The sequence below is a fragment of the Kogia breviceps genome, chromosome X (genome assembly GCF_026419965.1).
Source record: "Kogia breviceps isolate mKogBre1 chromosome X, mKogBre1 haplotype 1, whole genome shotgun sequence".
Taxonomy (NCBI): Eukaryota; Metazoa; Chordata; class Mammalia; order Artiodactyla; family Physeteridae; genus Kogia; species Kogia breviceps.
This window is the reverse complement of record NC_081330.1, coordinates 37109113-37132249: the sequence shown is the minus strand read 5'-3', so window position 1 is coordinate 37132249 and position 23137 is coordinate 37109113. Positions and strand designations below refer to the sequence as shown.

Below are 23137 nucleotides of genomic sequence, written 5' to 3'. Positions count from 1 at the left end.
GGAATGATTTCAATGAGCCCAGACTCCTGCATCTTCCCATACAGAGAAAAGCACTAAATTCATTAACTTGAGATATCTGGTTTTCTTTAATTAATAACAGTAATCTTTTGATGTTCCGACTACCTGGTCTTTGTTGCAAAACTCCTATATATCCTGGTTCCTTCCTTACCCTTTCGGAGCAGTGCCTCAGAGCTATTTGAGAGGCTGCTGCTTCCCGGGTTTGAGTCCTCAGAAATTTTGCCAAAAAAACCCATAATTCTCAACTTCTGGGTTGTGCATTTTTTTCAGTCGACACAACCCACTGCAAGATGGAGAAACTGCCCATAGGAAATACAAACAGATGAGCTCTAGTGCCTTCTACCAATGTACACTACCTGATATCAACAGTACCTCAAGCAAACAAGGAAGGAAGATCCTCTCACCCTACTATCCTTGGGTTGTTGTGAGGACGAAATAAAAAAGTAAATAAGATCCTTAGTACAACGACTGGCACACGGCCTTATCATCTTCTTTTGCTATTGTTACTGTATTATTGGTAGTAGCAGGCATTAATTTACATACAATAGCTTAAGCTATGGCCTTGCCTTTCAGAACTCTGGAGTGAAAAATGAAAGCACTAGTAAGTTTGCATCCCAAAGCCTGCTTAGAATTCTCCAAAGCCACTGAGTAACCTGTGTTTCAGCAGATAGGAGTCCTCCCCCTAGCAGATCATTGTTACATGTAATATAGGTATAAAATTAAAATAATGTTCAGTTCTGCATGACAAAAAAGTACTAAAACCTTCATTGTTGTCAATTTCAATGCTTACTAATGGAGATGAATATAGAGTGAATATTGTTTTATTTACAGAGTATTAAAACCCAGTATAGAATCCTACCTTGATATGGAGACAGGCTTCTACACTGTACATGAGAGTAGAAAATGACTGCCAAAATATTCTCCTACTGAACCTCCCAAGTTTACAGAATCCACACTTAAAGAAGACAATATCCCCGACCTCACATAAAACAATATCATATTGACAGAAAATATAAAAGTATAGACTCCTTAACCTTATAGTAAGGTATTACGTTTTAACTTAAATAATTCAGTTCCAATACACCTTTATAATGTTATTTTCCACTACTAACTTTTCAACCTTATATTCTTCAGAAAGGTTTTTTCTCCACCAGAATGTCCACATTGTGTTCACTGAGGGCACAACTAAATTTTGGGGCCTATCTATTTGTTTTAATCGTAACTTGTATGATAAAACTCTCAATTTTTCCTGTATTCTTCCCTCAGAGTGGGATTTCTCCTCCTTCAGAACTCTAAGGAACTATAGAATGGATTCATGGATCTATTTGAGAAACACTGACTAAGAAAGTGAAATCTTATTTTATAAAAATGCCTTCTGATAATGCATTGCCATTTTAAAAGATAAGTACTGATAAAAGAATTCAAAATGAGTACAAGAGTGAACACTCAGAAGGATTATTACCAGTCTGATATTGGAAGAATGTTTCTTTTTTTTAACAACTTTATTGGAGTATAACTGTTTTACAGTGGTGTGTTAGTTTCTGCTTTACAACAGAGTGAATCAGTTATACATATACACATGTTCCCATATCTCTTCCCTCTTGTGTCTCCCTCCCTCCCACCCTCCCTATCCCACCCCTCTAGGTGGTCAAAAAGCACCGAGCTGATCTCATCATGAGATGCAGCTGCTTCCCACTAGTTATCTATTTTACATTTGGTAGTGTATACATGGCCACGCCACTCTCTCACTTCATCCCAGCTTACCCTTCACCCTCCCCATATCCTCAAGTCCATTCTCTAGTAGGTCTGTGTCTTTATTCCCATCTTACCCCTAGGTTCTTCATGACATTTCTTTTCTTAGATTCCATATATATGTGTTAGCATATGGTTTTTGTCTTTCTCTTTCTGACTTACTTCACTCTGTATGACAGACTCTAGGTCCATCCACCTCACTAAAATAACTCAGTTTCATTTCTTTTTATGGCTGAGTAATATTCCATTGAAAGTTTCTTAACCTTAAGAACTTATCGATCCCCAAGAATACATTTGCTGATACCCAAAGGTTGATAGACCACAATATGAGAAGCAGTGGTCCTTTTCTAGCTTTTAAGTCCTTTGATACAATGGATAGATCCTGATAGAAGGATGTTGGCTCCCTTGACTCTAAGAATTTCTTAGGAAATTGGTTGATAACATCTGCAGTTGAGCTATTCTAGTGATATGAATATTTTGAAAACTATTTTTCTGGTGGTGTGAATAAATCCTCTTTACGTAAAAGCATAATATTTATACTTACAGTTGCCATAACAAAGTGAAAAGATATTAAATAGTTCATAGCCATGAAATGCAAATGATTATGATAATCCTCATAAAGACCTCATAGCAGATTGGCCATGAATTGATAATTGTTGAAGCTGGGTGATGGGAACATGAGGTCATATGATACTGTTCTCTCTGCTTTGTTCATGTGTGAGATTTTCCATGAGGAAAAAATTGACCTGGTAGCTAAATGACTATGGCAAAGGACTCTGTGAGAAAACATTATGGAAGATATTCTATCACCACAGATATAATATAAGTGAAATTGGCTTTGACTTGCACTAATGGCCAGTGTTCTCAGATATCTAGCATTGTGCTTGTATATGACAATAATGCTGGGTTTTAGTGTCCAAACAGTAATCAAGATCACCTGATAGCAGAAGGCAAAGTATTGGAACAATTCAGAATATCATCCTAATGGGTTCTGTGTGGCATTCTTTAAAAAGGTTCCTTCTTCCTAACCTACAATTTATATTACTGAATGTATATAAAATTGTGTATTCTTCTATTAAGCCTGGGCAGAGGTTCGTGTTATCTGCAGATACCCTGGACCACCCATGTCATATTTGTTCATATCTTAACAAGAATTTTATGCCTGTGTGTTAGGGCTTGTTTTTGTATTAGAGATGCCTCCTTTATTATCTATGATTTTTAGTGATAGTCTCATTGGCTAGGGCCTTTTTTTAAAATCTTTTGGCCATGCGGTGCAGCATGTGGGATCTTAGTTCCCCAACCAGGGATCAAACCTGTGCCCCCTTCATTGGCAGTGTGGAGTCTTAACCACTGGACTGCCAGGGAAGTTCCTGGTTAGGGCCTTTTCTTAAACAGTTATCAATAGTGAATTTGGTTAACACTAGAAGTGCCACTGAAGAGCTTTATAGTAAACTATACCTGAGGAGAGCCCACAGCAGTTCACACAAACACTAACTCCAAATTGAGACAGGCTGACACAGCTTGTGCAGTAATGCTTTCACTAAGCTATTGATACCATTTGTAATTTGAAGCCTTGAACATTGTCTCACATTCTAAATACTAGTGAGAAACAAACCTGCAAAAACACAATGCGTGCAATGCCTTATTCTAGACTGAGATAAAGTGAAAGTCCTTATTTGTTTCAGTCTTACAGATAGTCAGGATCATGTCATTGATTCATTCAGGGCCAGTTGTTTATTTGCTTCAAGAAAGAACACAAACTTATTGGCATCGGAATCCCAGGAATCTGATTTTATGACATGGAATTCATCAAAATACTCCAAAGGAGACATTTAAGTGGAAAATTCCTTCTGTTCAAGATTAAAGACTAGGTTCTGTTGTTACCAGTCATCTCTGGTAGTAAATTACAGAGCTGCCAGTTATACAACTTTCTTTTAATAGGGCCTGGTGTAATAAAAAGAAAACAGACTCTGAGTCAGAAAACCTGAGTTCTAGTTCAGGCTCCTCCAATACCAACTAACTACACACCCTTGGGCAAGTCATTTAATCCCATCTTTATGGTCAGAGGATCACAGAATTATAGCTATTCTGTTACTTACAAGTGTAAACAGCAGGAGGTGAGGAAGAGTCCGAAAGACAGCATTTTATTGAAACAAAACTATTTCAAGCTAATACCTCTGTATATCACAGCAGCATACAACTGCAGGAACACCAAAGAGGCCGAAGGAATTCAAATCAAGGGGAAAAAAAGTTGCACTAAACAACACAGCCTACTACAGTATGCACAATAATTACCAAACTGATAAGAAGTAACTTGGTTTTTACAGAAGCAGATAAACAAGAATGAATGAAATTGAAGGGAAGTGACTTGGCAAGATGTCCCAGGGAAAGGGACAGGGCTAGAGAGACCAGGGATGTCTTTCTACAGAGAACATTAAGTAACAGTGTGACTGAATATTTCCAGTTCTGCACCTTCAGGGCACATAGTAGGATTGCCCTTCTTGGCCTCCAGTTGGTCTCTGATCAAGGCTGACCAATGGTATATGAAAAAAGTGACATGTGTCACATACAGAAATAAGATTTTATTGGTAGTCCAGTGTGAGACCTGCAGAGCTCTCTTTTCCTCTGCTACAACAATCAGTAGTGTTCCGGATGGTGGCTGTTCCATCTGGGTCCTAGATTGAGGACCACATAATGTCCCCCAGATGACCCATGATGGACATGCAGTGTGAACCAAAAATAGATCTTTGTTATTTTAAGCCACTGAGATGTCGGGAGTAGTTTGCTATAACAACATAACCTATCCTATCCTGATCGAAGGGATGGCAGTTATGAGGTCAAGCACTCTACCTAACAGAGGGCAAAGATAACTTGGCTGATTTTCTCTTAGCTGATGGGCCTCAGTGAGGGCTTTGGTGCTTCTCAGAGGTTTGTACCCTCAGATATTTTAAGGTTCTGCTATGCATATGAACAAAAGTATGTCACTGTTACTGGCAGCTAATAGAGGACGTGAAGGATAAAGAGGACAGCTCAGGACAGGGCAGACTCAGGGGACTGGTAACTTGATATAAATCCTTCCTCTCATTCTGTTCCAAGTAAATAGTGTCTGAAAGTCATATGGCTCTTCAATGGCCTGTCCAGGATAACTGGCCCTAGGCCAGCTTGAATCCAGCAGGTGTCCTTCGTAATAGAGTTGGCACCTACATTTGTCAGTCTGTTTAGTAGCAGAGTGGGCAAAAAGCTGAACAAATAAGGAAAGGAGAACTAACTTCTGACCATCTGAGGTTTTTAAAGGTGACCAGGCTGAGGACAGCATTACAAACTTTGGGGGATGAAATTTAAAACTATATCCCTATGTAATTCAAGGCTAACTAGACTTCACCTAAATTATTTTCTCTTAAAGACTCTTAGGATCACTGACCCTGCCCTAAGGAGAACTATTAATAGGTATAGAGGTTACTATTAGGCTAATGAACAGCACTGCAGGAAGCTGAGGCAGTAATTGCAGGCTGTCTTCCTGGCATGACCTCTGTCCATTCATAACACCTTAAATAGGGGGCTGGGGGATGATCAGACACATCACAGTGGTATGAGAATTGACTGCGAATAATAGCTACAGTTTATTGAGCACATACAACAGTCAGGCACTTTATGAACATTTTAACTAACCATCACCACCATATGAGGTAGGTATCATACTTTTCAGATGAGGAGACTGAAGAATGTCAAGAGAGTGCAGAAACCAAGGCGAGGGAAAGAGTCTAGAAGAAGTGAGTCAAGAGTAAGATGCTACTGGTAGTTCAGTGAGGATGGGGACTGAGAAGAAGCAATTGAATTTGGTGATTAAGAAGTGAACTAATCAAATGAATCTCAGTGAATTGGTTGGGGAGAAAGCCAGAATACGAAAAGCTAAGCAATAAATGAGTGGAGGAAAAGGATATGCGCTAACTGTAGACTATTTTTCTGTGAACTCTGCTACGTCACACACAGCTTACATTTATGCATGTAAATCTCATCAAAGTAGGGCTTCCCTGGTGGCGCGGTGGTTGAGAGTCTGCCTGCCAATGCAGGGGACGCGGGTTCGTGCCCTGGTCTGGGAGGATCCCACATGCAGCGGAGCGGCTGGGCCCGTGAGCCATGGCCGCTGAGCCTGCGCGTTCGGAGCCTGTGCTCCGCAACGGGAGAGGCCACAACAGTGAGGCCCGCATACCACACACACACACACACAAAAAAAAATCTCATCAAAGCTATGGACCTTTTCCCCAGAAAAATGTACATGCATATCTAATTTTACATACAGTTTCAGGGCACTTACAGACCCACCTGAAACCCACTTAGAAACTCCATCTTAGGAATGAATGATATATACCAAATTCAAGATGGTGGAGGTGGGGCTGGGAGTGATACACAGGAGGTTTCAACTGCATTTTATTTCTTAAGCTGGGTGATGGTCATATATTCATCATATTTTGTTTAATTACGTTATTATATATGTTCATTATATTATTTTACAAAATATTATATAAATAACATTCCTGTTGCCTAAAATATTTCATAATTTTTAAGAGAAAAAATGACTACATAGCAGAATATCTTTGTTTGTAGGAAATATACACTAAAGTATTTGGGAGTGATGTAGGATCATATTGGCAACTTACTCTCAAATGGTTAAATAAAAAATTATTGTAGCACACTTGAAGCTTTTCTGTAATTTTGAGATTGTTTCATATTTTAAAAAGACAGTAAAAGACACAACACGAAAAAGAAAAATACCTGACAAACAAAAAAAGTTAAATAAATACATACTCTCACAGGTATACAGGAGGGCATAACCAAACTTACAGAGAAATGTACACATAGAAATGCATAGGGAGATCCTTCAAAATAGAGAAAGGAAGTGCTGTCAATTTGGCTCTAAAGTACAATGTTTTATGTCAGAACTCTCTTCTTCCCTGACTTATAGTCTGACAGGAAGGGTATAAACTGGGAGTCAGTGGACGAAGAAGCTGCCATCTCTCTCAGCACCTTTGGTTGTCACAGCCATTAGGGAAAGTGGGAGCCACAAGCCAGTCTCAGGGCTTCAAGACTGGAGATCGCAGGCTTAGGGTTCAAAACAGGTGTTGGACATTAAACCAAAGAAGGCTACGGATCTCTTCCAACTTGACCACTGTGCCTTAACTTCTTCAGGTGTTCCAGTAGGGAGAGATTTGGGGGTGGTGGGGAGAACTACAATGTTTTAATGGAGTAGGCATCTGGGTGATGTTATAACTTCTTGAGGAGGGGAAGAATAAAAGTGGTGATTTAGGATAATACATAGAAGGCAAGAAAGTAAAGGCAAAGACTGTGGTTAAAGCTAGGGAGTAGTCTTTACAATAAAAATAAAAAGAAATCAATAAAAATAAAAACAGCACACTCTTGGTATGTATATGTGTATTTACATTGGATATATAGGATACAGGGAGTTACATGTACAGGCACTTGTCTGACATAAGAAGAGTGGGCAAAAGACCCACTGATCATGTCAGTATTTCCCTCAAATAGCAATCAGCACAGCGCTTTGTAGCCAAATTTTTTCTCTCTGCCTGGGTTTGAAGACGTCCATAACCTAACCCTGCCTCAGCTGTCCATAATCATTTCCTTCTACTCCGCTGCTTTACCTAGGTAGGTCTTCTCGCTGTCCTCCATTCAACCATATTCATTCTTGCTAGGGCTGCAGTGTATGACTGCTCACGGGGTTCACTGCAAAAGGAACCTTGACTGAGGAGGCACATGGGGGCTGAAATCCACACTGCTTGCTGCTCAGCAAAGAGTGAGGCGTGGCAGGGAGCTCTGACTGCCTAGAGGAAAGTGTGCCTTTTTCTAATTTCCTCAAAGACACTGCACCCTTAAACCTCCTCCATGTTTTTGCTCATGGTCTGATCAGCTTGTCTCTTTGATATTTAATAGTACATTTAACTATCAATGATAGATCATCTGTCCTGACAAATACAAGTATATTTATAGAGACCTAGAGAAGAAAACTTGAAATCGGGGATGTCCTGGAAAAATCTAGACTATCCCGTCTCCACATTTATCATTTATTTTCTAGGAGTCCTTTAAGGCCCAGCACAAATTTTACTTCTGTGAAGGTTTCTCTAACTACAATCCATACTGACCTCTTCCTTCTTTCACTTTCTAGAACACTTCATTCTGATCTATGAAGTTTGATGCTGGATTATCATATAATCCAGTGTTTTTCAATGGTGGCGGTATTTCAACAGTTCCACAACATCTGATTTTAATTTCAGTTAAAAATTATATTTTAAACTATTTTAAGACTGTAATAAAACACAGCATGTACCATTCAAATGGGTTCCACACCAATCATTCACACATCAGAAACCACCACCGATTGCGCTAATCTGTGCTGTCAAGTTGGCAAGGTGTGTGTATGTGTGTTTATGTATGTGTATGTGAGAAAGAGAGAGAATGAAAGTGAGAGGACAGAGAGAGTAGTGTATGTATACCTAGAAATATAGATTTTCTTGCTATGTCTGTTTAACTGAAGAGTATCCAGAGATGACAAGACAAACTATTAAGTAAAAAGCCGCTGCTTATTTAGGTACATCAGAATTTTCTCCACACAGGAATAAACTGGAGACTAAGACTGCCATAGCTCTCAATTTCAGATTTTATGTGTTTTTTTTCATTCTCTTCCTTCTTACTGACTTTACAAATAAATATTAAAAACTTTGACTTATTAGCAAAACACTTCAGTTTTTATGTTGGGGGTCATATAAGATTTTGTTTGGGGGGACAGGGTCTACTGCTGTAAATTTTGAAAAGTGTTCTAATCATTCTTCTTCATCATTATCAGCATCAACACCAACACTATTATCTACGCACATGTTCTGGGTATCTAGATGCTGGCGAGTATTTTTGCAACTTAATCTTATCGCCAAGGCAAGGTCACATAAATCTTATAAATCTCAAGTTGATCTTCATTCTCAAGGGATCTGCTACACTCACAAACAGAATTTAGAGATTCTAGGCATTTTAGATTTTCTCTGCCAACTCTCTTTGCTCTGGATAAGGGAAAATGGTCACTCAAAGATTTACAGAGCACAGGAGAAATACCACTTAACTTTCCTTCTCTCCCCCAGAGAAAATGTGTCTCCCAAAGGACTAATTCAGTCTCTTGGCCAGAAGTCCCAGACATTTCTGGGAAAGCCTGATCTCTCTGAGGTAAATACTGTTAGAACTTTAGGGCCAGGGATATTTCCACTGAAGAACACCAACTCCCCCTCAGTAAAAGCAACCAGCTGAGAGATAATGGCAAACTAGCTCTATTGTTATTAGACTAAAGGGAAATGGGACTTCAAAGATGCCTGAAGAGGTGTCTTCAGACATCATCTTCAGTTGGTACCCTGGTCTCTGCAGGAAGTCACAAAGTTAGAGCAGCAGAGGTACAAGTGGCTTTGGAGAAACTGGAACAAATATAACAGTTCTAACTCTTCTTCTCCCTTTAGGGAGCTTGAAATACAAATTTAACACATAATTAAGCAATTTACTTTAAGAATGCCCCCAAAATGGGTTCACCACTCATTTTTAGTGCAAAGGCAGTTACAGTGAGTGATGGGGGCAGCATAACAACATCAGTAATAATTTTTCAGTTAATAATACATTTAGTGATTTCTCCTAAGGCCATAATTAATGCTGGAGTCTGTATCTGAACTGAGAAACATTTGGCTCTAAATATGGAGCTCTTTATTTTTTAACCACACTATAATCCATAAAGGGAAAAAAAATCAGGAAATAGACCTCCAGACTTAAAACATGGAATCCCCGCAAAAAAGGCTGAAGAAAAGACACATACCTCATGACTTACCTAAATTTTATAAATCTGGAAGGGGAAGATATGTGCCACAGGAGTGAGCCCTCCAGGCATAAGGGTTTGCCAGTGCTAGACACAGAGATGGTGGCCAGCAATAACTATAATGCCTATTACACTCCACCAGAGAAATAACACCTTAGCGCAGGCATTAGGTAAACGCTCTAAGGAATCAGGAGCCAATAAGAGTGCAGGGTAGGGACTTCCCTGGTGGCACAGTAGTTAAGACTCTGTGCTCCCAATGCAGGGGGCCTGGGTTTGATCCCTGCTCAGGGAACTAGTTCCCACATGCATGCCACAACTAAGGAGCCCGCTGGCCGCAACTAAGGAGAACACGTGCTGCAAATAAGACCCAGTGCAACCAAATAAATAAAAATATATAACAAAACAAAACAAAAAGAGTGCAGGATATATCTGGTCCTTTCCTGTTCCTCCAGCCTCATCTCACACAGTTCCACCTCCCTCCCTCTACTTCCCCCTCCCTGTGTTCCAGCCACACTGGCTTGATACTTGCCATGGTCCTTCAAACAACAGGGATGGCCACAGTGTTTGACACATAGAAGGCACTAAATAAATCTTTGTTGAAGGAAGGAAAGAAGGAAAAACAGAGGGGGAGACAGAAGGCTAGAAAGAAGGGGAGATTTCAGAAAAACATTCACTAAACTGGGCCTTAAGGGAAAAATACTAAGTCCATCTGCAGAGACAGGAGGAAGAAAGAGGATGAGAAAAGAAGGGTGGTTCAAGCAGAAGGCAAAGCAGGAGGATGTTGGCATGCTGAGCCAACATCAAAAGCAAACTGTGGTCTAAACATCAGAATGAGAACAGTAACAGGAGATGGGGTTGGGTGGGCGGGCAGGGCCAGATGATGATAGGTATAGGGAACTTGGAGTGGCATGATCATATTTGTATTTCAGAATAGGCTCCTTGCTTGCAGAGGATGGCGATCAGGACAGGGGGTGGGGGGCAGGGGAAGACTGAAACCAGAGGAAGTCAGGTCTGTTTTGGAGTCCAGATAAGACATGATAAGATGCCTGAATTAGAGAGACAGCAGAGTATAGTGGGTTTTAACCCAAATGCTGCCATTTGCTGGATTTGTGATCTTAGAGAAATCAATTAATCTCTCTGAGCTGAGAATATTTGCCCTATATATTTCTCAGGGTAGTCTTGAGCTGCTAATAAGATAATATTGAGAAAGTGCTTTGTAAACTTAAAGCACTAGTAATTATATGTCATGATTAAAGTGGTAGAAGAGGGAAAAAGAGACAAGGGGGCAATTGAGAAACACGACCATTCTTCTAGACATACAATCTACAAAACGAGAGTCTTGCCCGGCATCTCTTTTTATCAGTTGTCAAAATTGGGAAATACTTTAAAAATTTCCCTCAGCAGTAAAAGAAATGGAGAATACTTTTCCATAGGGGGACAGAGTGGGGATTTAGCAACTACCTTGTGAATGGTAACTACACATACGTTCTCCCTTCTAATCACCCAACACTCTCAGGAGGAAGGTGTTATTGTCCCTTTTTTACTGATGAGAAAATTGAGTCTCAGAAAGGTAAAATAAGTTGCCTTACGTCACACAGAGGGCAGAGGCAGCTTTCAAACATAAGTCTGATTCCAGAGTCCTTTCTCTTAAACATTATGCCATTGAACAAGGTTGTTATTTTTCCATCAAAGCAACTGTTATTAGAGTTAACATTTTTAATTCTCAAGAGAGACAAGGAAAAGGCAGTTGTTACAGGCCATTAGGAGTAGATCTGTTTACTCACTTGGAAGTCATCTACTGATCACTTCCTAAATGCTTGGCAGTATCCTGGACATCGTAAATTTGAAGAGGGCAACATTGCACACAACCATAGGAATTTCACAACTATGTGGTAGGTTCCACCAAAGGGGCCCAAAGAGTTTTGGAAGCACAGGGGAAGGAAGAATAAATTCTTTCTGAAGAGGACTGGGACTGTTTCATAGAGGAAACAACATTTTATCTGGGTATTAAAGATTGAATAGGAGTTCACTAGGAAGAGAAGGTGTAAATGGCGGAGAAAGACATTCCAGATGGAGGGGACGGCATATAGAAAAGCAAAAAATGTGAAAGAACATAAAGTAGTTTGGGAATGGAGAGAAGTTCAGTCTGAATGAAGCGTAATGTACACTATGAGTTTGAGAAGGAGAGGTGGCAGGAAATAACACTCAGACATGAGGCTGGAATGGTAGTTGGGGCCAGATAATGAAGGCCCTTGAATGTGTCAAGCCAAGGAGTATGTATTTTAATCTTGGAAGAAACAAGAAGCCAACAAAACTTAAATCAGGAGATAACATAGTTGGATTTGTTGTTAATAAAATAACTCTGGTGGCAGTGTAGAGATTAGAATGGAGTCAGGGGGTAGAAAAACTAGTTAGGAGATTATTTATATATGATGATGTGATTTGGAACCATTAGAATATGAATAGAAAACTGGATTCTGCAGGGTTTTGGTAAAACTAACAGAACTTGGTGGAGATGGAGATAATGAGGTTTGGTGCCTGATTCTATAGTTTCTCACTTGAAACTGGGTGGATGGTGATGACATTTAACAAAGATAAAAAAGATAGCAGGTTGGAGTATCATGGTAAAGACTAGAAAATAATTTCATGTTCAGATACACTGTGTTTTGGGGCAATACAACGTAAGACTTGGCATTGGTTGAGTGCTTATACTAAGCTCTAAGCACCATTTTAAGTGCTTCGTATGTAACAACTAATTGAGATATAGGTACTTAGTAGGTAATTGGAAATAAATTTAGAGCTAAAAAGAGGACATCTGGGCTGGAAACAAAAAATTGATAGTCATTAATGTATAGGAGGCATAGTTAAAACTGCTGAGGCAAGAAGAAGGCAAAGGATAAAAATGCTGAGCAAAACCACCATTTTATGACCAGGGAGTGATGAAGATTGTAACCTCCATGATGGCAAAAATCATACCTGACTTGTTCACCACTGTGTCACCAGAGCCTGGCATACTATTTAGAATACAGTGGCTGTTCAATAAATAAATGTTGAATGAATAAAATAAAAATATCAGAGGGAATTCCCTGGTGGTCCAGTGGTTAGGACTCTGCGCTTTCTCTGCCGAGGGCTTGGGTTCAATCCCTGCTTGGGGAACTAAGATCCTGCAAGCCATACAGTGCACCCCCCAAAAAAAATCAGAGAAGTGCAATGAGAAACAATGAGGCATCGTGACTTGGAAGACAAAGGGGGAAAGGTGGTTTGAGAATGACTGGAAAATGCCAAGCACTACAGTAAAGAAGTCAGATAAAATGGGGACTGCAATGAAACCGTTGGGCTTGGCAGTTAGGTATCCATTAGTAACTTGAAAGAGGGCAATTTTGGTAGAATAGCCTCCTTCTAGACTGTAATAGGCTTAAGGGTAGATGGTTGTTGAAGAAGAGTAGAAAATGACCAGAAATTTTGTGGTAATGTGATTGAGGGGGTTAGAGAGTAACAGAGGAAAATGAAGTCATGTTTTTTTAAAATTTTATTTGTTTTTATAATGCAGGAGACTTCAATACTGTTTGTAGAAGAAAAAATATCCTAGGAGAGGGATAAATTACAGATGGTAAGAGTGTATAATTGTTCTTAGCTAATTTTCCTGTCACTGTTTTCCCTTGGGCATGCTTATCAGGCGTTCTATTTATATATAGACTTTAAAACAAGTTAGAGCTCTATGATCTGCCTCACTGGGACATTTGGTCAGCTTAAAAGGACTTGGTAGTTTAATACAGCATGGTGCTTTCCTAATATCTTCTTTCTAGATGTATATGTCTTGTCATCTACGTAGGATAGGACAAGTCTATACTCCAAGCATGGTGGTGAAATTATGGAATTATTCACAAATTGAGGCAAGCGAACACCAATATATATTGATAACTGAGGTCAATCTATTTGTTTCGTTATTATATTTAATGAAGTAATTAGGGGAATAGCCCACTTTGCTCCTGTGATTTGGCTTGACTATGATCTTATAGAATATAGGGGCATATTTACTGGAGACTCCATAATATGCCTAGAATCTAAAAGGTTGTTGGCACTTGTAGTCAATACAAATGCCCTCACACCTGAAGATGCCTTAGACAGTGACAAATTGTAAAAACCAACTGCATAACTAGATGGGTTCTTTTTCAATACCATGGATTACTCTGACAGTCTAGTGAAGCCTACAGACTCCCTTTCAGAAAAATATTTTAAAATGTAGTCGATAAAATACATGGGGTTACAACAGAAACCAATCATCAAAATATATAATAAAACAAATTTGTGATATAGTAATATATCTATCTGATTCTTTAGTAACACATTAAATAATATCTATTTTCCCCTCCACTCCTATCTGAAAATATTTCTTTTGACCTGTCAATAATACAACTACATTATCATCTATTGCTACCTATTTATGTAGTCATTTGATGGTTCACTTGATGATGCACTCATACATATGTATCAGTATTCCTAGTCACCCAAGATACATATTTGATGTCCATGCACACACACATATATATGTTATATATTCCAATCATTCATAGCTAGCTGATATAGGATATTTGCTAGCAGGCAAAGCAGAAGACTACTTTAAGAATTCATATTAAGAAAATGAAAACATAAGCCACAGACTGGGAGAAAATATTTGCAAACTGTATATATGGTAAAAGACTCGTATCTAAAATATACAAAGAACTCTCACAACAACATAATAATAAGACAATCCAATTTTTTCAAATGGGCAAAATATTTGAGTAAACATTTCTCCAAAGAAGATATCCAAATGGCTAATAAGTATTTGAAAGGATGCTTAATTGATTAGTCATTAGGGAAATGCAAATTAAAACCACAACGAGACACCACTTCACTCCCACCAGGATGGCTATAATAAAAATGACAGACAATTACAAGTGTTGGCAAGGATGTAGCAAAACTGGAATTTTCATACAGTGCTGATGGAATGTGAGGTGGTACAGCCACTTTGGAAAACAGTTTTGCAGTTTCTTAAAAGATTAAATATAAAGTTTTCATACAACCCAGCAATTCCATCTACTCAGGAGAAATAAAATATATGTCCACACAAAGATTTGTCTGTTAATGTTTATAGCAGTATTGTTCGTAAGAGCCAAAAGTGGAAAGAGCCCAAATGTCCATTAATTAGTGAATGCATAAAGAAAATGGGGTATATCCATAATGGAATACCAATACTAAATACCAATACCAATACTAAAAAAAAGGAATAAAATACTGATATATGCTACAACATGAATGAATTTCAAAAATATTATGCTAAGTGAAAAATGCTAAACACCAAAGATTATATATTAATTGGTTCTATTTATATGAAATGTCCAAAAAAGACATATCTATAGAGGTAGAAAAGTAGATTCATGCTTGCCTAGGCTTGGGGGGTGGAAATAGGGATTAATTAAAGGGATATGAAGGATCTTACTGGGGTGATGAAAATGTTCTAAAACTGGATATGGTGATGGTTGTACAACTTGGTAAATTTACTAAAAATCATTGAATGATATACATAAATGGGTGAATTTATGGTATGTAAATTATATCTTAATAAAGTTGTTTTTAAAGAGAAAAAAAGAAAAATCCTAGAGACAGCCCAAACAAGGCAAATACTCCTCTTGATCCTTAGGTTAGGAAGGGATTTTCTCCATCTCTGAAAAACCTTAACACTCCCTTCATACTTTGATGACTGTGATTATGACGGAAAATCACATTGGAAAGGACCAACCTGAGCAAGTTACAACTTTAAGAAGTTTGTATTTCAACCAGATCTTGATTTGAATGTGGCTAAAGGCACTTTACCTGTGCTCTAGGCAGAGTTGATAATAGACAGGTGTTTTTTCCCCTCTGCCTCTTCCCCCCTCAAATAACTCTCCCGCTGGGTTTTGACTTTTAAATATGTCTGGTTGTATTAGATACTCTTGTGAAAGCAGATTTGGAGCAAAATGGGAAGAAAACATGAGGACCCTGACTAATTTGGGACATATTTTAACTTCTAAACATATTGGCCTTTGGTGAGATATGGATCTTTCTAGTATCTTCTCTAACATGACGCTGATAATAATTTATCATTAAGTATCCTATATTTTAAAAAATATTTTAATTTATTTATTTGTCTGTGCCGGGTCTTAGTTGCAGCGTGTGGGATCTTCGTTGCAGCACGCAGGATCTTTTAGTTGCGGCATGAAGGATCTAGTTCCCTGACCAGGGATCAAACCCCGGCCCCCTGCATTGGGAGCTTGAAATCTTAACCACTGGACCACCAGGGAAGTCCCAAGTATCCTATCCTTTAAGGAACAAACTGACAACCATTGTCTGAGAAAGTGAACTCCTACAGAGTTAGAGACTATGTTTAAATAAATCTTTCTGTGTGGTGCCTTAGGCACTTAATCAAAAAAACATTATGGATGTTCTGAAATTCTAGGCTCTATCTCATTCAGATAAATTGTGAAAATATTTCAAATAAATGAAGATCAGCACTCTTTTAAAAGAAATTTAATGAAAACTCATTATTTAATCCTGGGTTTTAACATTTAGTTTTCCATCCCTTCAAAAGTACTGGCTTATAAATTCTGACAAAGAAAGAACTCAAAGGCACCTAAATGACCCTATCTTACATGCTCACCAGTATTCCTTTATTGACAATGTAACTCTCACAGTGAAGAGACTTTGTCATAGTGAAGCACAACATAGTTCCTGCCAATCTATTTTTAAGTTATTTTTCACTAATATAAGTCAAAAAGTTACAAAGAATTCAAATGTTTAAAATCATCTGAAAATTGAAAAACATTACAAACCCAGATGATGAACTGGAATTGAGAGTAAAAGATGAGAATCAGCCAATATAAATGAGAATCCAGTACAAAGAGTACAAAGGAAAAACTTCCCCTCAGCAAAGTCACCTTCTGAGAACTTATCCTGTTATTCTCCTCTTTCTCTTCGCCATTTTTCCAAAAATTAAAAATTAGCTTTACAATGTCAAACATATAATGCAGAAGTAAATAATAGGTGAATGAAGTAGTTATGAACTGAAGGCAAAAGATAAAGTACTGTCAGTGTATCTCAAGGTTTATTTTAGTCTTACCAAGGTCAGTCACACTGACATAGCAGGTGACATGGTAAAACAATGGGACAGAGTCTAAAATCCACACACCAAAGTAGTGCTTGATTTGGGAGCCATGCTTCAATACTTCTAAGAAATGAAGACAACATCCTCTAGTAACTTTTAAAGTTATCAAGTGATAGGATGCAGTATTTGGGAAATCTCCATAGAATGATTTGTTAATGCTTTTCCCAAAAGTACACTGAATACGATCAGCCAGAGTCTGAAATAAAGGTTTTACTGCAGGGTATTCTGCCCAAGCATGACATTTTTATAAGTGGCAAGATTCCCAGACAAATTGTTAACTAATCAAAACCTGGCATTTTCAATAAACGTAGTATTGAGCCTCAAGGTAACATATAACTAAAACTTGTATACTGCAGGAATCAGAAAGAGAAGTGTGCAGAAAACTAGATCAATACATCTGCTTACAAAATCTAGAATTTACTTACATGAAAGTTGATGTTCTGAGTTAAGGGGTCACAAAACATTAAAAGTCAAGTTTTCTGGCATCATCCTCTTTTCATAAGAGAAGTCATTTCACTTTATTCTGATATTTTCTTAAAGACATACACCAGGACAAAGTAATCCATTTTTTCCCATAAAAGTATTAGGTAATTTTATTGGTTTGAATTAAGTATGGCTCTACAAATAGTATTTTAAAATATTTAAAGTATTAAAAATAGAGCCAATCGGTGAAAATTGTCAAAACTCACAAAGTAAATATTTGGAATATATATTTAGCTGTCATATATATACATATATATATACACACACACACATATATAGAGTACATGCATGACTTTGGCAATTATTAAGAATTTTTAAAATAGAACAGTGAAACAGTACTCAATAGTTAACTTCATATTTGAACTCAGTGATTAACTTTATTTCTGTAGGCATAAGTTGCTAGTGAGTCTGGAAAACTGCAGCATCTCTGGTTATTCAGGTCACTCCACCTTTGGTAGCTTATCCTAGTAATTCCATTGGAATTACTACTTTCTGGGATCTATTAAACTTTTCTTGACCAAGCGTCTACAGAAATTCCTTTGCCTGCAGCCCCTAGCTGATTTGATGGATGATATCTAAACAGCCTATGAAATGTTAACTTTTAGATTTTTTTTTCCTATTCTAACCACTTGAAACTTTTAACTTTCTGATGATAGAGAAAACCAGTAAAAGGAAACATCAGGCAGAAACTGAACATCATCTAGTAGTATCAGTGCAGTTCAGGCAGTTAAAAGAATCCAGATGTTGTCACCTGGTACTGTCACAGGACTCATAAGAAAATACTTAAGTTTAACTTCTAACAACATTCTCGGTACTTCCAAGTCCCACTTCTTGTATACTCCTCCCACTTTCAAACTTGTGTGCCAACTCATGTTCTTGTAAACCAGGGAAAATTACATTTCTTCTGCCTTGGAGATCTATACAGAGAAAGGCATCAGATGTCAGTCATCTTTAAGTCGTCCGGGAAGACGCTCAGAAATGCGTGCCTCTTGTGTCTTCTACTTTTATTTTCCCAACCCCTTACGAAGTTTTGGAACAGAAAGATGCCTGAGTCATTAGCCTGACACTGTGCTATTCCTTTCTAAGAACCCCATTAACTCCCAGTAGAAATGAGAGTGATGTGAACTCCGTTTCATGGCGCAACCCTCGGCAGCCCCCTAACACAAACACAAGAGGTGGGATGGGGAGGAAGTCAAAGGAGGAGGAGAGAAAGGGGTCGGGATATGAGACTCACCGCTCCTGCCAGTTCCTCGGTCAGGCACAACGTTACCAGGAGAAGCCACAACCTGAAACGGGAGGGAGGGTGAATAACATGGGTTCTCTAGGATCCGGGGTCCTGCGTCTGCCCATAGACTCCCGACCCCTTTTTGCTGCCTGCCCCCACTTCCTCTGTAATGACAGAAGTACAAGCATAGTCCCGGTCCGGCAAAGTAGCCCAGAATAGGAAAGAGGAGAGGAGCTCGGGGCAGCAACAGCTCACCCAGGGTGCATGCTTGCGGCTCCTCCGGAGCTGGGTCCCGGGAGACTGCTAAGCGGCTCCGCGGCCCCGGCTCATCGGGGCTCCGCTGATGCTTGGCGGCTGTTTCCTTATTCAAGAGGATGGGGTAGGGGGGCGAAGTGGCTCACTTCTGAAGAAACTAAACTCAGCTTCTAGATAAAGAGGTGCCCCAAAGGGAAACACGGTCAGCGGTGCCCGCTACAACTTGCCGCACTCAAAAGATAGTTCCATGCACCAGGGGAGGAAGGAATGGAGGGGAAGGGGGCGGGGCTGTCTGCTGTCAATCATCCCCCCTACCTCGGGCAGCCGGTCGTCTTTCTCACTTTCAGGCACCTCTACACATAACATTCCCACGCATCTCCACAGCTTCACGCACAGGCCCACAGACCTACACACTAAGATGTAAGCAACTGTGCATCATACACTTCCTTAAAGCACTGTTAATTGTTACACATATACAGATTAAGGCATACTCCTCCCACGTAGACAAATGGGCCTTTGCACACTTTCCCAAATGCATATCACTCATTCTAATTTATTGCACACTAAGCTCTTGGGGTGGTGGTAATTTCTGGTGTTGTAAAACTACCCTTAGCTGAGCAGAACCTAAGGATAAGTGGGCCCCCGTGATATAGGTCCAAAGCCCTGAAAGACACTAAAGTGGTAAATTCTAGGGTGTGAGATAACTGTTCTGAAGAATTGGTCAAGAAATCCCTAAAAGATTCTCCAAGGAGTCCACATAAAATATTTTCTGGGCCTGATGGTGCTTAAAAAAATCTGTATGTCAGAATTACCAAAGTAACGTTCAAGTCTACTTTATTTGGGAGACATCAATTCAACTTCCATTAACTCCATACAAATATTTCCTATTAAGTGTCCGTGTTAGTGTTAAGGAAAATTACACTCAAGTTATTTAATTCCCTACCCTAAATCTCTCCGAGAAACATCTGCAATGAGAGTCAATACCTTTTATGTTAGTCAGTATGAGGTAAATATTAATTATGGCATTCAATGTAGCTAAAGAAAAAGATATGACTGTATTACTATAACATCAACCACATAATAATTACTCATATCTACTGAACGCTTCCAAATCTTATATGAATACAATACGCATAAAGTCTTCACACACGTATACGTACATTCATTTTCTTAATTCTTCAGCTGTAAGCATATATTTAATTATATAAATATAATTATATGTTTCTAATATTTGCACATTTTCTGCTGCATGTATAAGTAGAAACTCCCTCCTGTGAGCAGGTGGAAGGCAAACAACCCCAGCAGCCCTGGGAGCAGGCACCAAAATTTGTTTCTAATCATTAACAATAAAAGGAACCGTTCTCTTAGATCCCTCCGCTACAAAAAATAGTCCCAGCTCAGGTCTATTTGTAATTGGCCTTGGTGCTCACACCAATGAGAGTGGGACTGGGCAGGGAAAAGGAGTGTCAACGGAAGGTGCAAGTGAATGAATAGAAAAGCTTCCCGGGGGGAGTCAGGGTGCGCAGTCAACTGGTCTGGACGTTTCCCTCCTCTAAATAACTGAGCGTCACTCCCTCGCAGGTTGCTGGTGCGGTCTAAAACTGTGGCGGAGTGATCCTCAAATTCCCCAGGGCTGGTGGGGAGGGGGCGGTGCGGGGGAAGAGAGGGAGGAAAGTAGATCTGTGGGACTTGCGCGAGGAAAAAGTTTGCAAGTCTGGACAGAAGGGAAAAGTGCTCCCGAGAGACCGGCTTTGGGGAGGGGAGCGAGGAGGGAAGAATAGCTGCTGCTTTTTTTTTTTTTTTTTTTCTTTCCCCTTCCACTCTTAAAAACCTACTTTCTCCTCACCCAAGACGACCGGCACAATTGGGACACCCTCGCTGTCTCTCTCCGGCTCTAGCTCTCTCCCTATAAACCCTCAAGATTATGTCAGTTGGTCAGAGCCAGCCAGGGATTTCGTGCGGGTGCTGAAGGAGCTGCGGGAGCCGGAGAAGAATGAAACTGCGTGGAGTCAGCCTGGCTGCCGGCTTGTTCTTACTGGCCCTGAGTCTTTGGGGGCAGCCCGCAGAGGCTGCGGTAAGTCCTTCCTTCTACCCCCGACCCCCATCCCATCACCTCGCTCTCACGCTGAAATCACTTTTTGTCCCTTTACCTTCCTTTCTCTTGGGCCGCGGCTAGGGAATTCAGGTGTGCCTTCACTTGTTTAGGAAGAAACATTATTTACAACGCTAGTAACTCAAGCCTTCTGAAGTCCAAGGGAGAGGTTTAAGTGTTTAAAAATAGGGCTGCTTGCTTTCCCTGCAGCTAGCTGCTCTGGGGGCAAGAGCAGAGCCTGGGGAGGAGGATGCATGTTAATAGATAACTAAGCTCTGGTGGATATTTAAAACTTTTCCTCCGCACCCTCCGCCCTCGAGTGTTTCCCTACATTCCCGCTAACCTTTTCACTAGTTGTGCCCAATCCACGCACACTTTAAACTTTGTCGATAGTTGACTATTTTGGCCTTTCTAAAATCCACCTTCCACCAAAGTGTTAAGCGCGCCCGTGAAGTTCTTCCCTTTTGCCTTTTCCTTAAGGAACATGAACCTACCCTCACCTCTGGTCAGTAAAGCCTCTGTAGAGACTGCTTCTCTCTTGACATCCTTGTTGCAAATGCTCAGGTAACATACCAAGAAGAATGAGGTAAAGAAGGATGGCTTCAGGCTTCGGTTCTTCTGCATCTTTTTTTTTTTTTTTTTTTTAAAGTTCTCGGTTTTTGTTGTTTACTTTTTTAAAGCTTACTAAGGCACCTGAAACAAATTGAGAATTTGCCCATCACCTATTTAAAGGAAAATAACGATCTCTTTTTCACAGGAGAATGAGTGTTCTGGTTTAAAGGAGAGTGGAGAGGAGTACATGTGAAATGACAGAGCAAAAACTTCCACTCAGTTTTAGGAATGTAGAATTAAAATCCTAATATATCTCTTAGAAGGGTATCTAGGTAGTCCCACCCATTATCCTTCTGGGGATGAGAGGCAGATCTAAAGGAATGAATGGCTTTGTCAGAGAAAATGTTCTCCAGACAGAAACCCATCATCCTTAATTTCACTTAACCTCTAAATAGAGAATTAAGTGTGTGACAAATTATTTAAAAGTTATATTTGAGTGAACATAATGGGTGGTTTTAAAAACACTTTAATATGAGATCATGGCTTAGGCCTTCACATGGTTGAGTGACTATCAATTCTTTATATGCAACTGCTGTGTTATATAGCTTACCTGGGTCCACTTGTAAGTTAGCTGTCTAGCTGTTGTATACACTCAGCATGCCTCAGGTTACATTACCCTCCTCCCATCCTCCAGAAAGTGTGTACTCAAGGTATAAGAAAACTAACTTTCATATTACTCTAAGCACAGCATAATAATAATGGCAATTCTGCTGAAAAACCATGCATATCAAATATTTTTAATTACACTTGCCATAATTATTCCTACATCAAAGTAGATAGGTAATTTAAAATTGCCTTTATGATGCAGAGCTTCTTAATGGGCTAAGGTTTAGACACTCAGTAGTGCTGCCGGCCCTTGGATAAAACAATTGTGTTGTTGAAAATAGTTCCTTTTAAAAACATCATCATGGTTTTTACTGCTTGTGGCATTTGGCCCAGGGGCAAAGATTTTGGATTTTGGATGTTTGATGAAATATTTCTCATTTTTTTCTTTTGACGTTGCTATTAATAAATGTGCATCAGATGCCAATCATACAGGTATGTATAGCTGTACTTTGTGTCAGATTATATTAAATCATTTTATGTTAAAAATGAAATTTCTTTTTATGATTGACAAAATTTGGGAGCAAGCTTGTTTTCTTGGACTCTTTAACAATTGAGTGTTCATAAAGAAATTACAGAAGACACCAGGCAGGTTTTTGTTCCTTTTTTCTCCTATATAATTATTTATTTATTTTTCTCCTACATAATTTTTAAAGAACACTTTAGACCCCATTTCCCTATCATTAGTATAATGTGCCTGTAATAAAACTAGGGTTTGTTTTTTTCTGCTTCACACATTAATATCCTAGTTAGATTAATGTTTTAATCATCTCAAAGATATGAATGGTATCTGCTCTCCATACTAGTGCTGGGGATATTGGTGACCTTCTCCAGAGTAAGCTGGGTGGTAGTGAGGCTGCTTGTTGACTGAAGTAGTCTAGTATTGGGACTTTTATACCAGGAAGAGCATTGCTACTTAAATTGCTTTAATTTTTCATAGTTAAGTGATTTCTTTATCTTTGAAGTCATGCCAAATTGGGATATCACAAATATGTGGAAAATTTTTTAGGTGGAGAGTTGGTTAGGTGGAATAAAGTAACTCTTATTCTGAAAGGTTAG

At 39.2% G+C, this 23137-nt stretch overlaps 2 protein-coding genes across 3 annotated transcripts in view; one reads left to right on the top strand and one right to left on the bottom strand.

The window, feature by feature from the left end:
- The window catches only part of COL4A6 (collagen type IV alpha 6 chain), a 296513-nt gene extending 277473 nt beyond the window's left edge, over window positions 1–19040 (bottom strand). The window contains exons 1-2 of one of the 2 annotated variants that reach the window (XM_067023768.1): window positions 18772–19040; window positions 18526–18577 (exon numbers count right to left, since the gene is read on the bottom strand). In XM_067023768.1, the coding sequence (XP_066879869.1) occupies window positions 18526–18577; window positions 18772–18782 (63 nt within the window). In that variant the 5' untranslated portion in view covers window positions 18783–19040. The remainder of the gene's footprint in view (window positions 1–18525; window positions 18578–18771) is intronic. The other variant, XM_067023767.1, reaches the window with a different exon arrangement.
- Window positions 19041–20459: 1419 nt separating this feature from the next.
- Window positions 20460–23137, top strand: part of COL4A5 (collagen type IV alpha 5 chain) — a 245943-nt gene continuing 243265 nt past the window's right edge. The window contains exon 1 of the mRNA XM_059051327.2: window positions 20460–20845. Coding sequence (XP_058907310.1) covers window positions 20765–20845 — 81 coding nt within the window. The 5' untranslated portion in view covers window positions 20460–20764. The remainder of the gene's footprint in view (window positions 20846–23137) is intronic.